We start from the raw sequence: 19,333 nt of genomic DNA on the forward strand, positions 1-19,333 counted from the left end.
TTCCGGGAGCAGGTAAAGTAGTAAACCCCACCCGCCTGCTATTTGAGGAGAAGCTAAAACAGACACAATTGATTAAATCAGTTTTTTTCAATACTGTAAATGGAGAAAGAGTTCATAGATGGAAGCAGCAGGGGGAGAGATATTTTTGATGTTGTGTTGTGGAAGAGTATGGTTTTGTTTTGTTTTTTTCTGTTGCACCACAGGCTGCAAAAAGAAAGAAGCAGAGGCGACTCACAATCACTCACTAGCAAAGTCATCAAGGACAGCCACCAGCAAATCTCGAGTGTTAAAAGTAAACACACAACTGTCCAGTGAAACCATAAGATATAAGAAGGCGTTTCATGTGAAATTTAAAATGAAAAGCATCCGCCATTTTCAATAATGACTGATTGTATGAATTCAAAACAAGGTGATCATCTAACTCCTGGCAAACGAACAAATAATGTTGAACTTTAACTTTAAGCTGCTCTCTGTGCAAGTGTTGTCCAAAGATTCAAGCAATTCACTCTGTTAGTGCTGTTATAACACCTCAGGCATTGTGAAAATTTGTGTCTCTTGGTTTTACACTTTTTTTTACCAGCTCTACAAAGCTAGGAATAACAGAAGTTACGTCATAGATGACGTTCTGTTATTTTTTTGGGTAAATAGCACTAACCAATTAGACTTTCATTTATGCCTATTCATATTTGTTTCTGTGCTGCTTCCACGGGAGAATAATGCTGCATTGTTAGTCATGTATTTTTAATTTGAAGTTAACAGATTGCCCACACCTGTTGCTTGTTAGATTTTAAAGTGGCCTGTGTGGATGGGAACTCATTATAACCGTTCGTCATAGGTGTAGTAATAGATGATGTTTTGTTTTTCTCTGTTACCTAACAACATCCAGGAGGCAGCTACAATACCGGCTCTGCATCACACTCTGCACATTTAATCTAAATTTCTAATTAAATGGAGTATGAATGTGGTTATGTCATAAACAAGTAAAGGCGTCTGAACGGAGACAAAAGCATAGCGTGCACAACACAACACTGACTGCTGAGTGAATCCAAAGGGTAGTATGGCACTGAAGCTTGTTTGTGATTGAACAGCTAAATAGTGGGAATAGGGAATGGGACAAGTCAAGTAAAAGACTGAAGTTCAAACAACATTAAGAGAAATAGGTGCAAACTATAAATAGACACTTCGAGCTAAAACCCCAAAGAGAACAACATGCTCTGAAAACTCCCACCCCGACATCTCCTGCTTTATCACCGTTGACATTTCCAGCACTGAATTCAGTAGCATCTTTCTCTTCAGTGAATGAGTTCTCCCTTGCAAGCTAATGAAACATGCAGTCTCCATGATGCAAAAGTAATTGTTCCCACTTAATGATCATTAATGGGCCCATTATCATGGCTCTCTTATTTTATGATGGAAAGGCATTAAAGAAAGAAAGAAAACCAACCCAGTGAAAAGAGCTGCCGCTGTGCTTTCTCATACAGTTGTCAGCTTTACATTAGGGCAGGCTGGAGGTGGGGGCAGCGGGTGCACTTCATAAAGAAGAAGGCTTTTTTTTTATGACTTCCAATTGAGCACATTTGATTTTCGAGCACACATACTCAGTTGACAGTGCAAAAATATTTAATCCAATGCGATATGCAGAAAAGGATGTATAGCAAAGTAACTTTACGGCACACACGTCATTATCTCATCGGGATTGTCGTCCATCACGGGCTGCAAATTTGCCCCTAAGTCTCCAATATTCACACCACAGTACAAAGTGGAGGCGAACTGGAACTGATTCTGTTGAGTACGCAGACGCACAGGTTTCACGTGGTGAGACCTGGAGCACTTAAAAATATATCTTGTTATTTTTACCTGTCTCGCTAATTGAATCTGATCAAAGTCTCACCACTTGCGTTATCATGAAGCTACTTACATTTTTTTGTTGTTTGTTTGTTTGTTTGTTTGGATGCAGCTTTTTGTCCAGTTTTGATTGCTTGCAAATGACTTTGTGCACATTAAAGAAGCTGAAATGATTTTTTCCCCCTTTTTATAGTCCTGATTTTATTTTGACTTGACTGTTGCTTCATCAGTCAGCTGCAGTTGTTAGACAAAAGTATCGCTAAGTGCCAATGAAATCTATACATTATAAAACAAAGGATAAGCAGGTTTAGGAAGCTGCGGTTTTCGGTTGAGCTCTGCTTTTCATCTACTCAGCAAGAGACTTTAATTTGCCTTTTTCCCCCTAAGATTTGCACGGGTGTCAAAAAAACTCTTTTATTTCAACAGAATTGCGTTATCCTCTTATTCTTTCATCATATAGTTCCTGATTTAAACTGAATTGTTGAATATGAATTCTTGTTTTTTTTTTTAACATTTGACCTTTTTGCATTTTCTGTCATTTGAAATCATTTTTCATATGTCTCAAATATGCCATCAGAGTTTGCTCAGTCTGAGCGCTGCATACTCAGTTGAAGCTGTCATTCACTTTCTTAACCCATCATTTTTGTGTCCCCCAGTTTCACAAACCCTCCACAGGGTGCTGACATTGTATTGTGTGTTTGGTTTTACTGTGATCTAGGAATATGGTTTAATTCCCTTTTTCAGGGGAGTGTTCAGTCAATTTTCAGTTCCTTTGCTTTTGAATCATTTCTGAAAAATGATCTATCTTACCTTTGGTGCCCTGGTCTGGAGTATGAAGGGGAACAAAAGTTTGTTCAGGGACAACCCATCACCCCCTGCCTTTCATCAGCCTCCATTTCATCCTCTAACCGACAGAAAATAGCAATAATTTCTCTGTTTGCTTCTTATGTTCCTTTTCAACAAGCACGCCTTTCACATTATGGTAGAGGTAAGAGCAGTTTAACTGAAGTTGAAACACTATTAGTTTTCCCCCTTTTGGGTTCAGAGCTTGGTATGAATTCTCCGCCTCAATCTCAGACCACCATTTTGTTCTTGTCTTTGCTTTTTCGACAGCATCTTTTCTACTCAGTTCGAAACACTTTTCAGTCTCTTGTTTTTTGTTTTGTTTTGGTTTGGTTTTTTTTGCCTGGATTTATTGCATGGACGGATGTTTTTTGTGCTCCCTGCTGAAAATGTATTGTGCATGGTGGAAAGCAGCCAACATGGCTCTGAATGCAGCCCCCTTTTTTTGTATGAATGTCCATTTGTGATGTTTATGTAACTTAATGTTTGTGATGTGACCCAGTTTCCAGAATGGTATCTGCTCGACCTATGGCTCACCGTGTTTTTCATCTCAAGGTGTATCTGATTCTGCAGCATGTTTTTCCATTCCACATGCTGACTGAGGAGGAGTGCAGATACATTTTGCATAAGTAGGAGCATTGCCACTTATCTGGAACATTTTTCAAGTCAGAGAGTGTAAATTACTTAAGTACAAGAGGAGCATCAGCCTTTGCAAATGTACTTTGGCTCAAAATTGGACAAATTGGAATAGAAGTGAGGCTGCAAATATCTCTGGAAATTCTCACGCAAGAAACAGCAGGTAGTTCGTCGTTGTTGGAGAGTTTAAATTCTGTCCGATTATGAAGTTAGGATTGCAGGTTATCTCTTTAAGGTCATGTCAATAACTATTGGTATTTCATATGACCTTGAGATAATCAGTTTTAAATGCTTTAGTCCAGAGTAACGAGCCATTGGAATTGAACATTATAGGTTATATCTCTGAATGTTTACTGTAGCTAAAGGGCCCAGGACATACCAAACCAGACCAGACCTATAGGACCTGTTGGCGTGTAACAGATGAAGGTGTAACCTGATTAGGCCATGGGAGACGCCTAACGGTTGGGAAGAACGGCATGAGGCAGCAGATTTAGTTTTCTTGTTTCCTGTGGTCTGCTGACTAAGTGTAATATGTCCCCATTTGAGGCCACGGCGCCCTGTGATAGGACAAGGTATCCTGTGTCTCCTCGGGGAGACCGGGTCGGGCTGTCTTGTTGGGCTGAAGCCTGGAAAACACAAGAGTTTTGAAGAAAAAAAACGCAGGCACAAAGGAAGAAAGTGGTCCCGCAATCATTTGTTCTGAGGCCACATCATCATGAGAATGATCTCAAATGCCAGTTGAAGTATGAAGACTTGAAGTGTAACATGACACATTTGTGGTATTCAGGATCGGGCCATCACCCACAAGCCCATCTGTCATCATTCACATCACAATCATGGTCAAAGACAGTCGCTCTGTTGCCAGGTATAGCAGCTCTGCAGAACTTCACCTTGGCCCTAGACTTGACAATGAAACGCAGCGTACCAATGAGCCAGACTGAGTGCTCAGACTCAGTGATCATTTTCACATGCACATTATTATCAGAGGCTGAATCACATATTTCACCAAGCTCAGTAGATGCGCAGGAATTTGTCTTCAGTGGCATCTGTGCAGATTACACATTTCTTTGTCACAAAAAGCAGCGGCAACAAGAAGGGAAAGGAAAATACATTCCAGCCATTGCTGATTTCCCAATCCTGAATCACAGATACTTCATCAATAAGGCCATGAGAAATAGAAACAACGAGATTGCTTCCACAAAATGATTGCTTTCATCAAACCAAGCTTAGCGGCTGGTGTGTTTTTGTGTTTTTAGGCGGCCCTCAGACCTCCAGCTTCCTCCCACAGTCCAAAGACATGCATGTTAGGTTAATGGTGGGAATGGGAAGTGTGAGGGGTTGTTCCTCTCTACATGCTAACCTGCTTATTTATTGAGTGAGGTGCACCTATCCTGGGTGCACCTTGCTTTTCACCCGCAATGTCATCAGCTGCAGTCCCCCCCTCCATGTCTGTGAAAAGGATAGGAGGTATTGCTAATGGATAGATGGATAACAGATGCACTGGAACTTTTCTCACTTCCATTCCTCTAGACGGAATCAATGACAAAACAAGTGTTCTGTTTTGTTTTTGTTTTGGGTTTTTTTTTTTTTTTTTGTTTTTTTTTTTTTCAAAATCACAATCAGACTCTATAATCCTGTTGTTACCAATAACAATAAACCTAGAGGGCTTTGAACAATAATACAAACAAAGAAATAGATTGATATACAAGTCTGCAGGCATTGGTATATGAGGTTGTTCAGATAATGCCCCAATTTTCTCCACAAATCATGATGAGAATTATAATCACTTCAGACAATCAGATCAGTAAATACAGTGAAGCTCGCTTTGGCCACATTTCTTTCAGTCCTTCCGGAACAAGTGTTGCCCCACTGATAGGTATCCACATTCACAGGGAAACCATTCTGGTCATCCTTTCCCTTGTGCCCACTTGTCAGTTGAATCGCCCTCTTTATATCTGCTGTCAGGTCACAGTTGCTTGATTCTTGTGCACTCTTTCGCATTTGTTAATAGCAGCGTTGCTAATCAAGAATTATAAGCATGTTCTACTGTCACAGTTCAAGCTGACGGGGGGATCAAAGACCTAAAAGGTTCACCTCATGTTCACTGGATTTGACTGTTTCTTATTTTAACAGCTAGGTGAAGAGAAATATGACCAAAAAATGTTTTCGAAATTTGGCTCGATGAAGTGTTTGCTTCAGTAGTTTTACAAATATCATAATATTAGAAACATGTTGCAACATATTTCTTACTCAGTTTCATAAGTGAGGATTTGGCTAATAGAGGGACTGATTATACTTCATTAGTTTACATGCTGAAGCAGAAATCTTTTATTTAACAAGTATGAGATAGAGCTGCGTGCTGTGTTTATGCACTATTATCCAAATTACACTGCAGCACTGTCCTGGTAGGGAGCTGGACTTGTTCATGGTATTTTTCTCTTCTTTTGCGACATCAAGATTGACTTCGAAACATGCAGCTGCTGGTATATCTCAAGTTCATGCTGAATCAAACCAGGTATTAGCTCACTCAGTTATTTTGCAATTTCCAGCTGTACTGACAAACGCAAATCATGCACAAGGTCTGAAATTACAGTCTGCCAAGCACCAAATCTTTCAATTTGAGTAGATATATCAATAATGGTCTCTCATCAAACTGGGTGGCAACTTCCTGCTTCAATGAAATAAGTAGAACTTAAATTTATTTCTCTCTTTCTGGTCATGAATCGGTCAAATCCGAGCTAAATTTAGCTTAGCTTTGTTCCTGAATGGTCAACTACTGAAAATATTTTACAAAAAAGTGCCAGCAACTAAGTAATCTGGATTTCCTCCCCCATCACCCTGCAATGCATGTTTTCTCATTCTTAAACAACACTGAAAACATGTGTAGACCAACTTTTCTGTGCAATCTTTTCTATAAATTCCTTATTTTGGCCAGTATATTCTGTTCCAGGGTGCCAACTTGGGACCATTTTGGCCGCTCTGTAATCCAACCGCAGCACCATTGTGTGCAATTTCCCCCCATCATTTGGTGGCCATTCCGTGTGAGAGTGTAGAGACAGCAGGTCTGCCTTGCAGCTCTCTATTAGAGGGAAAAGGCTTTAAGTAAACAAACCAGTTCCCGCTCAAAGACTCCATTCCCCCCTCCAGAGTCTGCATGGAAAGCCTGCTTTTTGTTTACACAGAAAAAAAACAAAAAAACTAAATACAATTGCTTTTTCTTCTGCTAATAAAAAGCTTAAATTAGCAACTACAATCATCGTGATGTGCATCCCTACAGCCTTAATGATAAATTGGATGAAACTTTGCTAAGTTTTCTGGAGCTATTATATATTTCACACCGAACTGTAAAATACAAATTCAGTCTTGAAGAACAAAAGCATTAATATTTGAAACTAAAGAACAACAATATACGAAAGAATCAACTGAACTTAATCCAACACAAGAACACATTGTAGCCTTGTAAATACAAAAGTGCTCATTGGCTTGAACAACAAAATGATACAATTTATGTCACAAAGAGCATAATTAATTAAATGAAATGTGCAGTGACCTAACCAACACAATTCCACACCACATTTTATTTGGCAACAGCATTTTGAATAAATTCTTACTTGTAAGCGTTTCAGCTGTATTATATCAGCAAAATGTTGCGCTTGACTGCGCTTCACCTGCAATGTCTAGCCCTGAAATGATCCTTTCTGTGCTCCCTCAGATTACAAACCATAAGACGGCGCTTTATGAATCAATGTCAGGCAGGGATCATTTTGTTTTTTAATTTGCTTTCATATCAAATCCCTCAAATAAGTAGAATGAGTCTAAATTAAATCCTAAGTGTGAAGCGGCACGATCTCTCCACATTTCAGGCTGTCCTGGTTTCGGCAGCATCTTCTTTTTATGTGCACTGAAGGCCAAAGTTGGCATAACCAGGCATAAAATTTCCACTTGATACGAATCTAACCCATAAATGCTGCTAAATGATATACGGTTTGCTTCCATAGCCACGATAACCTTGTCAGGACAGGTGGTAAAAGCTGAAGCTACCTTTCCCAAGTTTTACTACACATGCAATGAAATGCAGCGCAAGCATCATGCAAACTCTCGGATGTCAGCAAGGCCTGTCTTTCCGAAGGGGTTGAGTGCCAAAGCGATAAATTAAGCAAATGCAATCTGTGTGCGGAAGCGTACCTTTTGTTACTCACACAAGCAAAGCCTGGTGTGAATGCTTATTCCGTCTGTTAAATCCTCTCTGTCACTTATATCAGGAGCAAACCTTGTAACTCAAAGGGAAAACATTTTACTGGACGTCAGGAAAGCAGGCTCAGATTGACAAGTGTGCACTTTAGATATATTGTCAGGAGGTCTGAGTAGATCCTGAGGGCCTCGGGTCTTGAAACTTGTTCCAGCTTATCGATGACCTTGTAAGTCTTCAGTGAAAACATGGCCCTTACTGGCATTACTGATAGCAGGTATACAGAGGCACACAAGTAAAGATGGGATTTTACATCAGTATATCCGGTTTCATCAAGGCCATCAGTCATGTGCTTGTCTTTTTTCCTCTATCTTTTCTCCTGTGGAAATGTGACTCCCTCACGGCATGCTTCTTTTTAACCTTCCTGTCTCTCAGTGTCCCTCGATCCTCACTTGTCCTCTCTCCTTTCCTGTGAATCATATGTGAGAGTGATCATCTTAATCCAGATCACGAGCAGCGTTTAACATGCCTTGGATTTCCTTGCTTTCATTTCTGTTTATGGGATTAGCATGATAATACAAGCATGGGGTTTCGACCCGCCAGACTCAGAAACAAAGGCACCCGAATGTTTTTATTTCAACGTTTCTCCATTTTAATCAGAAACTGAGCTTGTCCTGTTTCATGTTCATTCATGTTCATGCACCGGCTGCGTTTCGTGTGCTTTGCTCATGGGAAGTGAAAAGTTGAAAATCTTGAGTGAATGAATCCAAACCCTGTTAAGTATGCTGTATCTTCGCTGTTAAAAACATTCACAGCGATAATGTTGCTAAATTCAAACATACAGCACACCCTAAGCCAGCCTTTCCACTGCGCTTTAACAATCGAATAAAACAAACGGACCCGTAAAATAAATGAAGCAAGTTAAAATATAGGACACCACAGCATAAGAGATGACATAAGAGGCTAAAAACAGTATGTTGGCAAAAAATTATAGGAGAGTATTGTCTCATAAAAGCAAGACTATAAAGGCAATCTGTAAGATGTGATTTAAGATGTGAAAGTGATCTTGAATCTGCTGGCCTGGCTCACCTTCGGTGTAAGCCAATGCTACTTTAATGCTCTGCAAAAAAAAGAAAAGAAAAGAAATGAACCCTCCTTGAGGTTTTGTTTTGTTTTGTCCTTCCTCTGCAGGATCCTGGCCCTTCACCCCCATCACCCGTTTTGGGACACAAACCGCTGCAGCTGATTGAGGTGAAAGCGAGGGGGCGCTTCGGATGCGTGTGGAAGGCCCAGCTGCTGAACGAATATGTGGCCGTGAAAATCTTTCCAATTCAGGTGCTTTGCTAACTTATTCCTAACACCACTTGTCACCTCCCGTTCTTTTCTTTTCTTTTTTTTTTTTTCTCTCCGAGCTGCATTTGCTCGTGTTAATTGGGTATCTTGATAACAGAAATAACTTGCTCTTGTATAGGACAAACTGTCTTGGCAGAACGAGTATGAGATCTACAGCGTGAACGGCATGAAGCACGACAACATCCTCCACTTTATTGGTGTGGAGAAGAGGAACAACAACCTGGACCTGGAGCTGTGGCTCATCACCGCCTACCATGACAAGGTAGGCCGTCAGGGATGGAGATTTATACGACCTTCTAACCGCTTCGTTTATTGAATTGTTTCATTCCGTTTCATGGAAAAGCAATATATTCCTCTTTCAAATAAATGACTGCACTTGAAATTAGTTCAGCTGCCTCAACATGAGGGGAAGGAGATAGCTAATATATTCACGATCTCTATATTCCTCTATAGCTATATATTCTGAATTAACGTTTGTTTGTGTGTGTGTTTGTGTGTAAGGAGTAGAACATTTCTGAACTTTATGTTAAAGCTGACAATACTGAGCTGAATGTAATTCAACGCTTCCGCAGTCAACAGGAACGCATCTCTGTAACATTAAGAGACAACAGAGAGCGGAAAGAAGAGATGCGTCCTTGTATCTGAAATAGTTCCATCTGATGTTACAAAAAAAAAAAAAAACTAAACTAAACTAAACAATCATCAACGTACTTATCTCCACAGCTGAACAATTTGTTTTTCTTTGATTCAGACACGTAATAGATTCACAGAGTAAGAAGCAAAAAATAGCGAATGATCGGGGCTGCTTTGGTTAAAAAAATATCTTGGTGGAGAAGTCCAATTTCTGACCAGCTGCATGTGTACACGTTTTCCTGAAAACAACAGTGCATGTCAACAAATTCCCTGAATATCCCACCTGATTTCTTCCACTAACCGGATGCTGGCCATATCTATTCTTATCTGTATTACTATCCCTGTGGAGACATGCTTGCCGAGTGCTTTGTTCACAGATCTAAAAATCTCTAGCGGACAGCTAACAAAGTTGTGAAGAAACTATGCATGAAACTTCCATATCGTATTGATTTAGTTGTGCCTTGGGAGCTAAATCATAATTGCAGTATATGTCAGACTGGGAGTTTTCAGACTGGCTTTTTGATGCCAGGATTACTCACAGAAGGAAGACTTGATTGTTAACCATGTCGTGCTCCACTCACCGTCTTAACCACAGTCTTTTCAGCTTTCGGGGTTTAAGTGCCTCTGTGTTTTAAGGGTCATTACAGACAGAATGAAGTGATTTTCATGCACTTCCCCTGCTTGAAGTTCCCAGCCAGGACAGGAATTTGAACCCGCGTGCTTAAGAAACACTCCCTGAGTGGATGAAGGTTGAAAAATTAAAGGTTGCAGATGAGGACGCATGAACTCAGCAGTCCAACTTGTTGCTATTTAACCATGGAACTGCTCTAAAAGTGCAATTTTGGTTCATTCAAGCTTTCCTAGTGGAAGTGACAATGTGCAGGAATGGGTTTTAGAGGCCTTTTAGGGAAAGGTTGTATGTCCAGGAATAGGAAATAAATGTCTTGTGAAACATTTAATGCAATTATTTTTGAAGTCTCTGACCTACAGAGAGTTGTTCTCCCCCCCCGTATAGGTGTCAAAATGTTTGATACCTGGGTTTAGACTGACTTGAGCTTGTGTAACAGCTGTGATCACAGAGTTCAGCGTTTCCTTGACGGCTTATTCCCACTTCAATGTGTGATGCATGAAAGCAGCTCAGTGTGCTAGGGATCTGATTATCTGTTTCAATCTTAACCCGAGAATATACAAGAAAGCTTTGTTCAGTTTTTGAACGATAAAATCTGGGTAATATTAGCTGGTATTTTCAAAGGGATGTGGTCGAATTTGTTACTGGCATTTTCATGAATAGAGAGAAATAAGCAAAACTGCAAATACTCAACGTGTACATATATACGGTGGGAGATTATGGATGAGGATTCTACCCTTAAGGAAGCCTGTGCTGTGCAGATTTGGAGCCTTTTTCTCATTCTGTAGGGACTGTCTGCCATCTAGTGGTGACACGGTGACACTACTTCTGTGTGGCCTTTTGCCAGAAGTGACCTTGTATCATATTGACATACATTATGTAAGAACAAAGATGGTGCATGAAGGATAAGGGAGCCATGAGGTCAGGAACTATGTCCACAAAGACATAGCTTAAGATGAAGCTGTACAAACTTAAAAATAAGAAATAAATAGATCTGATGTTGTTTTGATGCAATTGTTTGATTGTGTGGTCAGCAAGCCTTTCCTTGATGAATAGATATTAACAAACAGTCGACGGGTGGAATAATAAAGAGCATTCATCAGCTCTCCATTATTCACCATGAACAGTAAATGTGCAAGACGTTTGCTTTGCAACAGAGGCGATGAAAGGACTTGACTGTGGTTTTTGGAGGATCCCCAGTGGGTCATAAATTATATTTATCACCCTGCAGGGAAATGTAAAGCTCCGGGTCTTTCTTTCTCCCAAAAGTTTCAGTATTGTTCCGTACAATCAAGCACACCTCACATATCTGCCAGTGTGGAAGCCCTCGTACAGAAATTGTTTTATTGCTTCATCCCTTGTGAATTACAATACTACCCACAAGCTTAAGATGAATTTCAACCCGCTCGGGGTATTGCTGTTACCATGGAAACGTTGCATGTTCCAGAGAGGTGGGAATCAGTACAAGTATAACCATCACTATAGTGGTATTTAGCATTAGTTGTCCTTCCACTTAGTATTACCGTGAGCATCTTTGCTTCTGCATTGTATCATCATATTGTTTTGCAGTGAAATTAATTAGCTATTGTTGTATATTGATTAAGTTAAACCTTTCTAGAAACCTTTCAGCTGCAAGTGGATAATATCTGATGCTGAAAGTCATGTGTCCATTCTGACTTGATAATCTCACCTGTGCACTAATATTTACCAAAAAATAATAGTAAACATTATTCACCACACGTCACTGGTGCTGGCAGGACTATATGTCAGTTTTCCGGTTTTAGCCAGTACAGATCTTGATATTGGCAGATAGCATTTCTGCCATAAACTCTCTAGTCCTTGTCTGGTGAAGAAATTTTAATGCTGGATGTCTGTTGCGTTCGTCCTTGCTCTCTCCCTCTCCAGGGGTCTCTGACAGACTACCTGAAAGCCAACGTGGTGTCCTGGAATGAACTCTGCCACATCGCCCAGACGGCGGCCCGCGGTCTGGCCTACCTCCATGAAGACATTCCAGGACACAAGGATGGACACAAACCCTCCATTGCTCACAGGTATGCTTACCATAAATATTGTCCAGCTTAATCAAGATCTTGGGGTCCCAGCGGCTTTGTGTTGAGTGACCGGTTTTCTTTTTGGCTCTTAGGGACATAAAGAGTAAGAATGTGCTGTTGAAGAATAACCTGACAGCCTGCATAGCTGACTTTGGCCTTGCCCTGAAATTTGAGGCTGGAAAGTCAGCAGGAGACACACATGGACAGGTACAGTTGAGGCCCTGTGCACTGTGGGTAATGGCACTGAGTCAACATTATCTGATAGCACCTATTGGTGACTGTGTTGGCCAAGATCAAGCTCTTAAGACCTCTCAAGGTCTTACACGCAGATATTGAAAAAACTGGATCTCAATATATACAATTTTTTACAAACACCCACTCTGTTCAAAAATAGGAGCAAACCATCGCAGCTGAAACTGAATTTACAACAGAATTCATCATTTATTGTGTTTAACAGTTTTGTGTTTGACACAAAAATGTTTGGTCACATTCTCAACTCGTGTTGATCTAATGGTCTAAAAACAAGCTGGAAAAGGATATTTGAGCAAAGTTGAACTGCCACGATCTGCCAGCTAAGCAGCAACACTTCTTGATGGCAGGCATCACTTTTCACTGTTTCAGCCCGTCTGTGGCTGTGTGATGACTCTCCTTTCTCACTGTTCTGTGTGTGTGTGTGTGTGTGTGTGTGTTTGACAATTCCCTTCACATTTTTGCCCGATGCTCACCTTTGACCTCTTGAACTGTTCCCTTTGAACCGGTAGGTGGGAACGCGGCGCTACATGGCTCCGGAGGTCTTGGAGGGGGCCATAAACTTCCAGCGTGACTCCTTCCTGCGTATCGACATGTATGCCTTCGGGCTAGTACTTTGGGAGCTTGCGTCTCGGTGCACAGCTGCTGATGGTGAGACCGTCAGCCGCGCAGCTTCAAGGAAACTCTGCTATCAGATTATCTTACCTCAGACTGATACAAACTTGTGACATGTGGCTGTGTGTCAACAGGCCCAGTGGATGAATACATGCTCCCATTCGAAGAGGAGGTGGGACAGCATCCGTCTCTGGAGGACATGCAGGAGGTTGTCGTGCATAAGAAACTGCGGCCCTGCCTGCGAGACTGCTGGCAGAAACACACGGTGAGCAGCGGGGACGCCCTTTCGCTGTCACTGTTTGGCTGTCCTCTTACTGAATCGTTATTTGAACCAGATTGCATGGCAAATCATTCTAAACAAAAGTGTCTAGAATGTAGAAATAATCCTGAAATGTGATTATTACATTTTTTACCACTTAACTTTTGTTTATTTTAGCGATATAATCAAATGTATTCGCATTTGCAGTGATTCGTGTCGTTTGGGAACCATAACCTCCGGTCTTAACACAGCTCTGCCTCACTCCCTCAGGGTCTGGCCATGCTCTGCGAAACCATCGAGGACTGCTGGGACCATGAGGCCGAAGCTCGCCTGTCTGCCGGCTGCGTGGAGGAGCGCATCGGCCAAATGCAGCGCCAAGCCCCAATCATCGGTCCAGAGGAGATAGTCACTGTGGTCACCATGGTGACCAATGTGGACCTCCCACCCAAAGAGTCCAGCTTATGATCGGCCAATAAGATAACACCGGATGAGCTGGATGGATCAACACGAGGGGATGAACAGCCGACCCTGGTTGGTTGGCGCAGTGTTTTTGTTTTTTGTTCTTTCTTTCTTTACGTTTCCTGTTTTTGTGTTTTGTTTTGTTTTGGTTTTTTTTTTTTTGTTTGTTTGTTTTGTTTTTTTCCTTTAAGTGCGGGCCGCTACTCACGTTCAGGAAACACCCTGCGGCCACCTCACCAGATCAGTTTATATCCACCTCATTTTGATATGTGTGCCTAAGGATTTAACACTTTAACGGTCGACGCTCTCATCCCGAGCAACTGATTCAGGATATTTCCGACGACAAACCACGTCACAGAGTGACAGTGCTGACACGCTGGGACGACGACACTCAACACTTTTATCATGTCTTGTTCTTTTTATACATACATACACATAAGAGGGCAACCTGTTCTGCTCGGTTTTCTACAGAGAGAGGAGATCTTGCAGATGAATTTCACAGAAACTCTCGGTGCATTTTAGTGTAAAAAAAAAAAGAAAAAATGACATGAAAGGAAAAAAAAAAAAAAAAAGACAACTACCCAGCTCTCGATACATTTGCTGTTTTCCTGTGTGCGTTTTTTTGAAGAAACGACTATCGTTCTGCCAATAAGCAACGGCTTCTGAATGTTTATAGTGTAATGCTGCTGTACATAGTGTATTATGGACCCAGACAACTTGGTAATCAAGCTTATTTTAAAGGGGGGAGGGGGGAGGGTCCATTTTCAAGCATTACAATGATAAAAACCATAAACCTCCTTCAACAAGGTATACCTCAGTTCAGATGGACACAGTTTAAATTAGTCCTTCTCCCTGTTCATAGTCAAAGCTCACTCTTTCCACAACCTTGGCTCGTCATGACATCCAACCAATCTGCTGTCAGCCATGACACTCATCGGTAACGTAGTCAGCGAAGACCCGATACGCATGGCCATACACGCCGTAAACACGGCTGTGTTGCTCCCTTTTTCCTCCCCTTTCTCAGTGTCACGTTTAGTTTTTGCTCCACTTTGATTTTTGACTGAATAGCAACTTTTATTTTCTTGGAGATTTTATGCTGAAAATGGGAAAAAAAGAATAATAATTATGACCCCTACTCGTTTAAAGTGATTTTTTTTTCCGTTTTGGTTTGCCGTGTCAACTGTCAACGGAGTATTTATCTATCACTGCTGACAATTCTAATCTTGGCCGTGAGATTTGGATATACACTTCACGTATTTATGTCTCTCTGGATTAGCGCTGGGCACCAACCAGTGACACTTTGCATATTTGGGATCAGAATCAAATCAGAGGGTATCAAAATGCTTCAGGATGGCCCGACTCTTGGAGCCTTGTTCTTCAAATTTAGTGAAATCAGTTGTGTGTGGTCTGATTCTATTAGGGAAAAAAACAGATTAACAAATCACCCAATATAATGAATTCTGGGAAGGTTTCAGATTTGAAGTGCAGATTTGAGGAATTTTTCACGGGTACCCAGCCCTACTTTGGAATTGTACCTGTATTTAGCTGAGCCAGCTTGCTTTTGATTTGATTGCACACATCTTTTTCTGGATTACTATCAAGAGTTTCTGCTCTCTTTTGATACACCTCAGGAATCTTTGCTACTCACCACCTCCTCACACCCTCCACCTCGTCCCTCCTCATCCTCACCTGTCTTGGACTGGAGTACTTCCTCTCTCGCTGATATTCTTATGCCTCCTCTGTCACCTTCTTGCCTCGTCTCCACTTTTAAGGTTTTAGCCGTGTTGTCACTCTCAAAACCAGAATCTCCTCTAACATTAGGACCCGTTTGAATTTAAAACTGGTGACATACAATGTCCTCTATGTCTCTTCAAACTTTGCCCGTCCCTGTTTTTAATTTTTTTAGTTTATCTAAGAACCAAACCTGGTGGTCCAAACATCTGGTCTGGACTTAGGAGAGACAATTCCTAGCTTTTCTTAAAGTAATGTTGGGTCAAATGTTGTGCTAACGTGACCCCACACACTGTAATTACTGCTCCCTGTCTTCACCATGCCCACAAATGAGCCACATAATGTTGAACTCTGACTCAGTCTCTCTAACCAGTCTTTACTATTTTAACGGTGTCAACTTTTTCTGAAATATATAGCTTGTGTTGTTTTTTTTTTGTTTCTTTGTTTGTTGTTTTTTTTTTCCTTTTGAACAACAGAAGGGTTGTGGTGTTCTGGGGTCAACCTGATCAGACCTGGACAACTAACTGGACATACAGCACGTCTCATGTCTTTCTGTAGACTTTAGCACACGCTGCTTTGATTTTAACAGATTCAGTAGTCTTCACAAAATATGCATGTGATGAGCAAAGATAAACTGTTACTTGGGTGCAGTTTTCTCTTCCTCACACAGGCCCGATATTAATGGTTTTGAAATCCTCCTGACACTAACCAAACAGTTGCACGGCTAACCGCAGTTAGACGAGGAACCTCTCCTTCTCTCTTTCATCCTGGTGCCATTTCTACGTATCCATATTAGTTACTCTTGTAGATGTCAGGCAAAACGGATGTATCTGTCATTGTTGTGAAGGTAGCAATGGCATTTTTGAGTCTTTAATTTCCTCTGAGGGACATTGAACACTGGTGCCGGCAGACCCGCAGTCTCTCCTCAAGCTTTGGGACGGTTTCGCAGCACGCTGTTTAAAATCAAGACTTTTATTATACAATCGAATGGTGCAGTGAGATATTGAAACTTCTCTCTCTCTCTTCCAAGTAATTTCGCATTCAGGACACTACATAATCATGTTTTCTTTATCTTGTATTTGAACTTGTTTTTCAGTGCTTAAGAAAAACAGAGCCAAGTAAAACAACACTAAGCAATGAGATTGGCAATGGCAGTGCACACCTCCTGACAAAAATGTCATACAAGATTGTACAATTTCTACAAAGTGAAAAATATATTTATATATATATATATCATGATCTACCTTTTAACTGGCTCAACCAATGCAATGGGTTCTCCCCTGCCCCCAAACTTCCCCCACGTTTGGTGGAAATGAGTTCTTTATGCCTTGTGGAGGTAACTGAGTTAATTAGGGATTTGTTGGCAGTCAAAATAAATCCTGCCCTTCTCCGCAGCTTAAAAAAACTAAAAAAAAAAAAAAAGAAGAAAAAATTGGTTTCTTGAGAGTTGCTTGAGTATAATAGACCATTTTTCACCTGAAAGGAACTCGGAACTTGAAGAAGTAAAAAGCAACTCTGAAAGTTCCTTGAGAGTGCATCTGAGACCTGCTACACCTCTAAAACGGAGAAGAGTGAGTAAATCAGGAGGCTGTGACAGAAGAACATACTGATGTTTTTTTTTTTTTTTTTTTTTTTTTTTTTCAGCAAACAGAACTATTGCAAAAACGCAACAAACCTTGATGGAAGCTGAAGCCATCTTCTCCTTATTTACTTATTGTAGCACAAGTACGATATGAGCATTGATATCGCTTTGTTTTGCTGCTGCTGATTTACAATTAACTGCTCTTCAGAAACAGCCAATATCTTAAGGTCCTTTTTGAAGCTTGAACAGTCAGGGATGATCCGTACTGCAAACCCCAGCAGCCCTTCAATAAGTACTACCTCACTCACAGAGATTTCTTTAGGATAGAAAGTATGGCAAATATACCAAAATCCAACCAGGCTCCTTGAGTAAAAAAGGGATTCCATCCCAAGATCCGCTTTGGGTTAAGTTCCAGTTTCCCCTTAATGTTTGAGAAAGAAGCAAAACGTTTCCTCAGTTTTACGATGACTCATTATCTCGTTCTCTGAAAGTTTTCCAGGAGTGCACAGGGCCATGTTTGTGTTGTAAGGAAGACATCCCGACGTATGCCGACTGTCATATCTGTCAAGTAAAGACATCAGTATTACCCTCCATGTTTCTGTCTTCAAGAGCGAAACTTTATCAACAGTGTTTTAGCAGCCAAGTGGGTTTTGAAAAATCCTTTTAAAGGTTGGCTGGTGGTCAACAAACCTGTCAGCCACCGCAAAAAGGATTCAAGAAACAACAAACAAACAAACAAAAAAAAAAAAAAATTACTACCATGTTTAGTTGACGGTCACATCCCAGTCCTGGAGGTAAATGAAGTCTGGAAACTTGAGTTTAAACTGCGCCTGAGAAACCGTCCCAAACCAACAAATACCATTCAGGGATTCAGTACTATGCTTTTCTAAGTTCTAGCGAGTTATATGCAACCAGTGCCGCAAACTACCCTACACTTCTGTAGGATCAACTGCAGGAGTGACTTTCAATATACACACACACACAAATAACTTGTAGCATTTTAATTTTTTTTTTTAAATCCGTAATCTTGCATATTGATATGTTGTATTTATTTTTTAATTTACAGGCCTGAGGTTTAGGGGGTCAGAACTCAGGTGCAACTCAGAATAAAGTTGTAAGAGTTGGCACGATTTATGGTTGTTGTTGGGGGGTTGTGGGTGGGTGTTGGGTTGTAATTCAGGAAATACTTTCATTAATTCAAAAAGAAAAGATATAAACTGTAACATGCTTCTTTCTATTCAGTCTATGGACAAATGACCGAGAATGAATGTTCTTCAAACTCCTGGATTCCAGTATTGTGTGTACTTTTGATGGATTGAGCCCGGCCCTGTGTAACTTTAGAGGGCTTTGCGTTTGGCTGGTTTCGTGTGATTGTACCCTGTCGCTGTAGAAACTAGTGAAACCAACACACTCGGAGATCCCTTCGAACATCTCTCATCACTGCAACCAGAGAAAACAGAAACTGTAAAGGCAACTCCCAAGATGGATTTCATTTATAGGCCTTCCCATCGCCGTGGCCCACCTCTTCAAATTTCCATGTAGTTCCACAATAAAATTGATTATTCAGTTGCCCCCACCCCCAAAAAAAAAAAAAAAAAAAATCTGGCTTGGTTTCTCTTCATTTGAACCTCAAAACATTTTCGTCACAGGTGAGCTCCACCTCTCTGGTTCCTCTCAGGTCTGAACAAACCTGTTTTGACGCAACGTGATGTTAAATCGAAGCTTTCTCATTAGCAGGTGTGCGAATGGGTTTCTCATTGTGCTGGCTTTACGATTTTCTGTATCGATCCCCCTCAGCCCAGCACCTCACATTGCTGTGCATATAAACTACCAGTGAAACATTTGTGTCTTGTTGCCCCCCCCCCCCACCACCACCACTACTATTTTAAGCAGTCTAGGATCTGTACAGACATGAGAAGATAAATACCTGTATCAACTATATACTCTAAGCTGAATCTTTATAAGTGCGTGTTGAACTTCAGTGTTTCCTCTACATTCATGTATGCTTTTCTTATGTTATGACTCAGCAGCGGGGGGTCTGGCCAAGCTGTGTAAAAATTGTCCTTCACTATGGAAAAAAAAAAAAAGAAAAAAAAAAAAAGAAATTTAAAGTTGAGCTTTGTGTAAGCTAAAAGCTGGAGGCTCATTGTGTACTTAAGAAAAACAAGAAAGCACTTGGGGGTTCATCAGCAGAAAAAAATGTAATGAATGACAAATGTCTGGCCCAAGGCCTTCTTCAAGGAACTTTTTTGGGTGTCTG

General features: G+C 40.9%; 1 protein-coding gene across 2 annotated transcripts in view; it reads left to right on the forward strand.

The window, feature by feature from the left end:
* The window catches only part of LOC115051689 (activin receptor type-2A-like), a 43,758-nt gene extending 24,561 nt beyond the window's left edge, over positions 1 to 19,197 (forward strand). Inside the window, exons 5-12 of one of the 2 annotated variants that reach the window (XM_029515265.1) lie at positions 2,810 to 2,833; positions 8,705 to 8,848; positions 8,985 to 9,128; positions 12,033 to 12,178; positions 12,271 to 12,385; positions 12,940 to 13,078; positions 13,177 to 13,307; positions 13,572 to 19,197. In XM_029515265.1, the coding sequence (XP_029371125.1) occupies positions 2,810 to 2,833; positions 8,705 to 8,848; positions 8,985 to 9,128; positions 12,033 to 12,178; positions 12,271 to 12,385; positions 12,940 to 13,078; positions 13,177 to 13,307; positions 13,572 to 13,766 (1,038 nt within the window). In that variant the 3' untranslated portion in view covers positions 13,767 to 19,197. The remainder of the gene's footprint in view (positions 1 to 2,809; positions 2,834 to 8,704; positions 8,849 to 8,984; positions 9,129 to 12,032; positions 12,179 to 12,270; positions 12,386 to 12,939; positions 13,079 to 13,176; positions 13,308 to 13,571) is intronic. The other variant, XM_029515256.1, reaches the window with a different exon arrangement.
* Positions 19,198 to 19,333: the final 136 nt, after the last annotated feature.

The sequence above is a fragment of the Echeneis naucrates genome, chromosome 2 (assembly GCF_900963305.1).
Source record: "Echeneis naucrates chromosome 2, fEcheNa1.1, whole genome shotgun sequence".
Lineage (NCBI taxonomy): Eukaryota > Metazoa > Chordata > Actinopteri > Carangiformes > Echeneidae > Echeneis > Echeneis naucrates.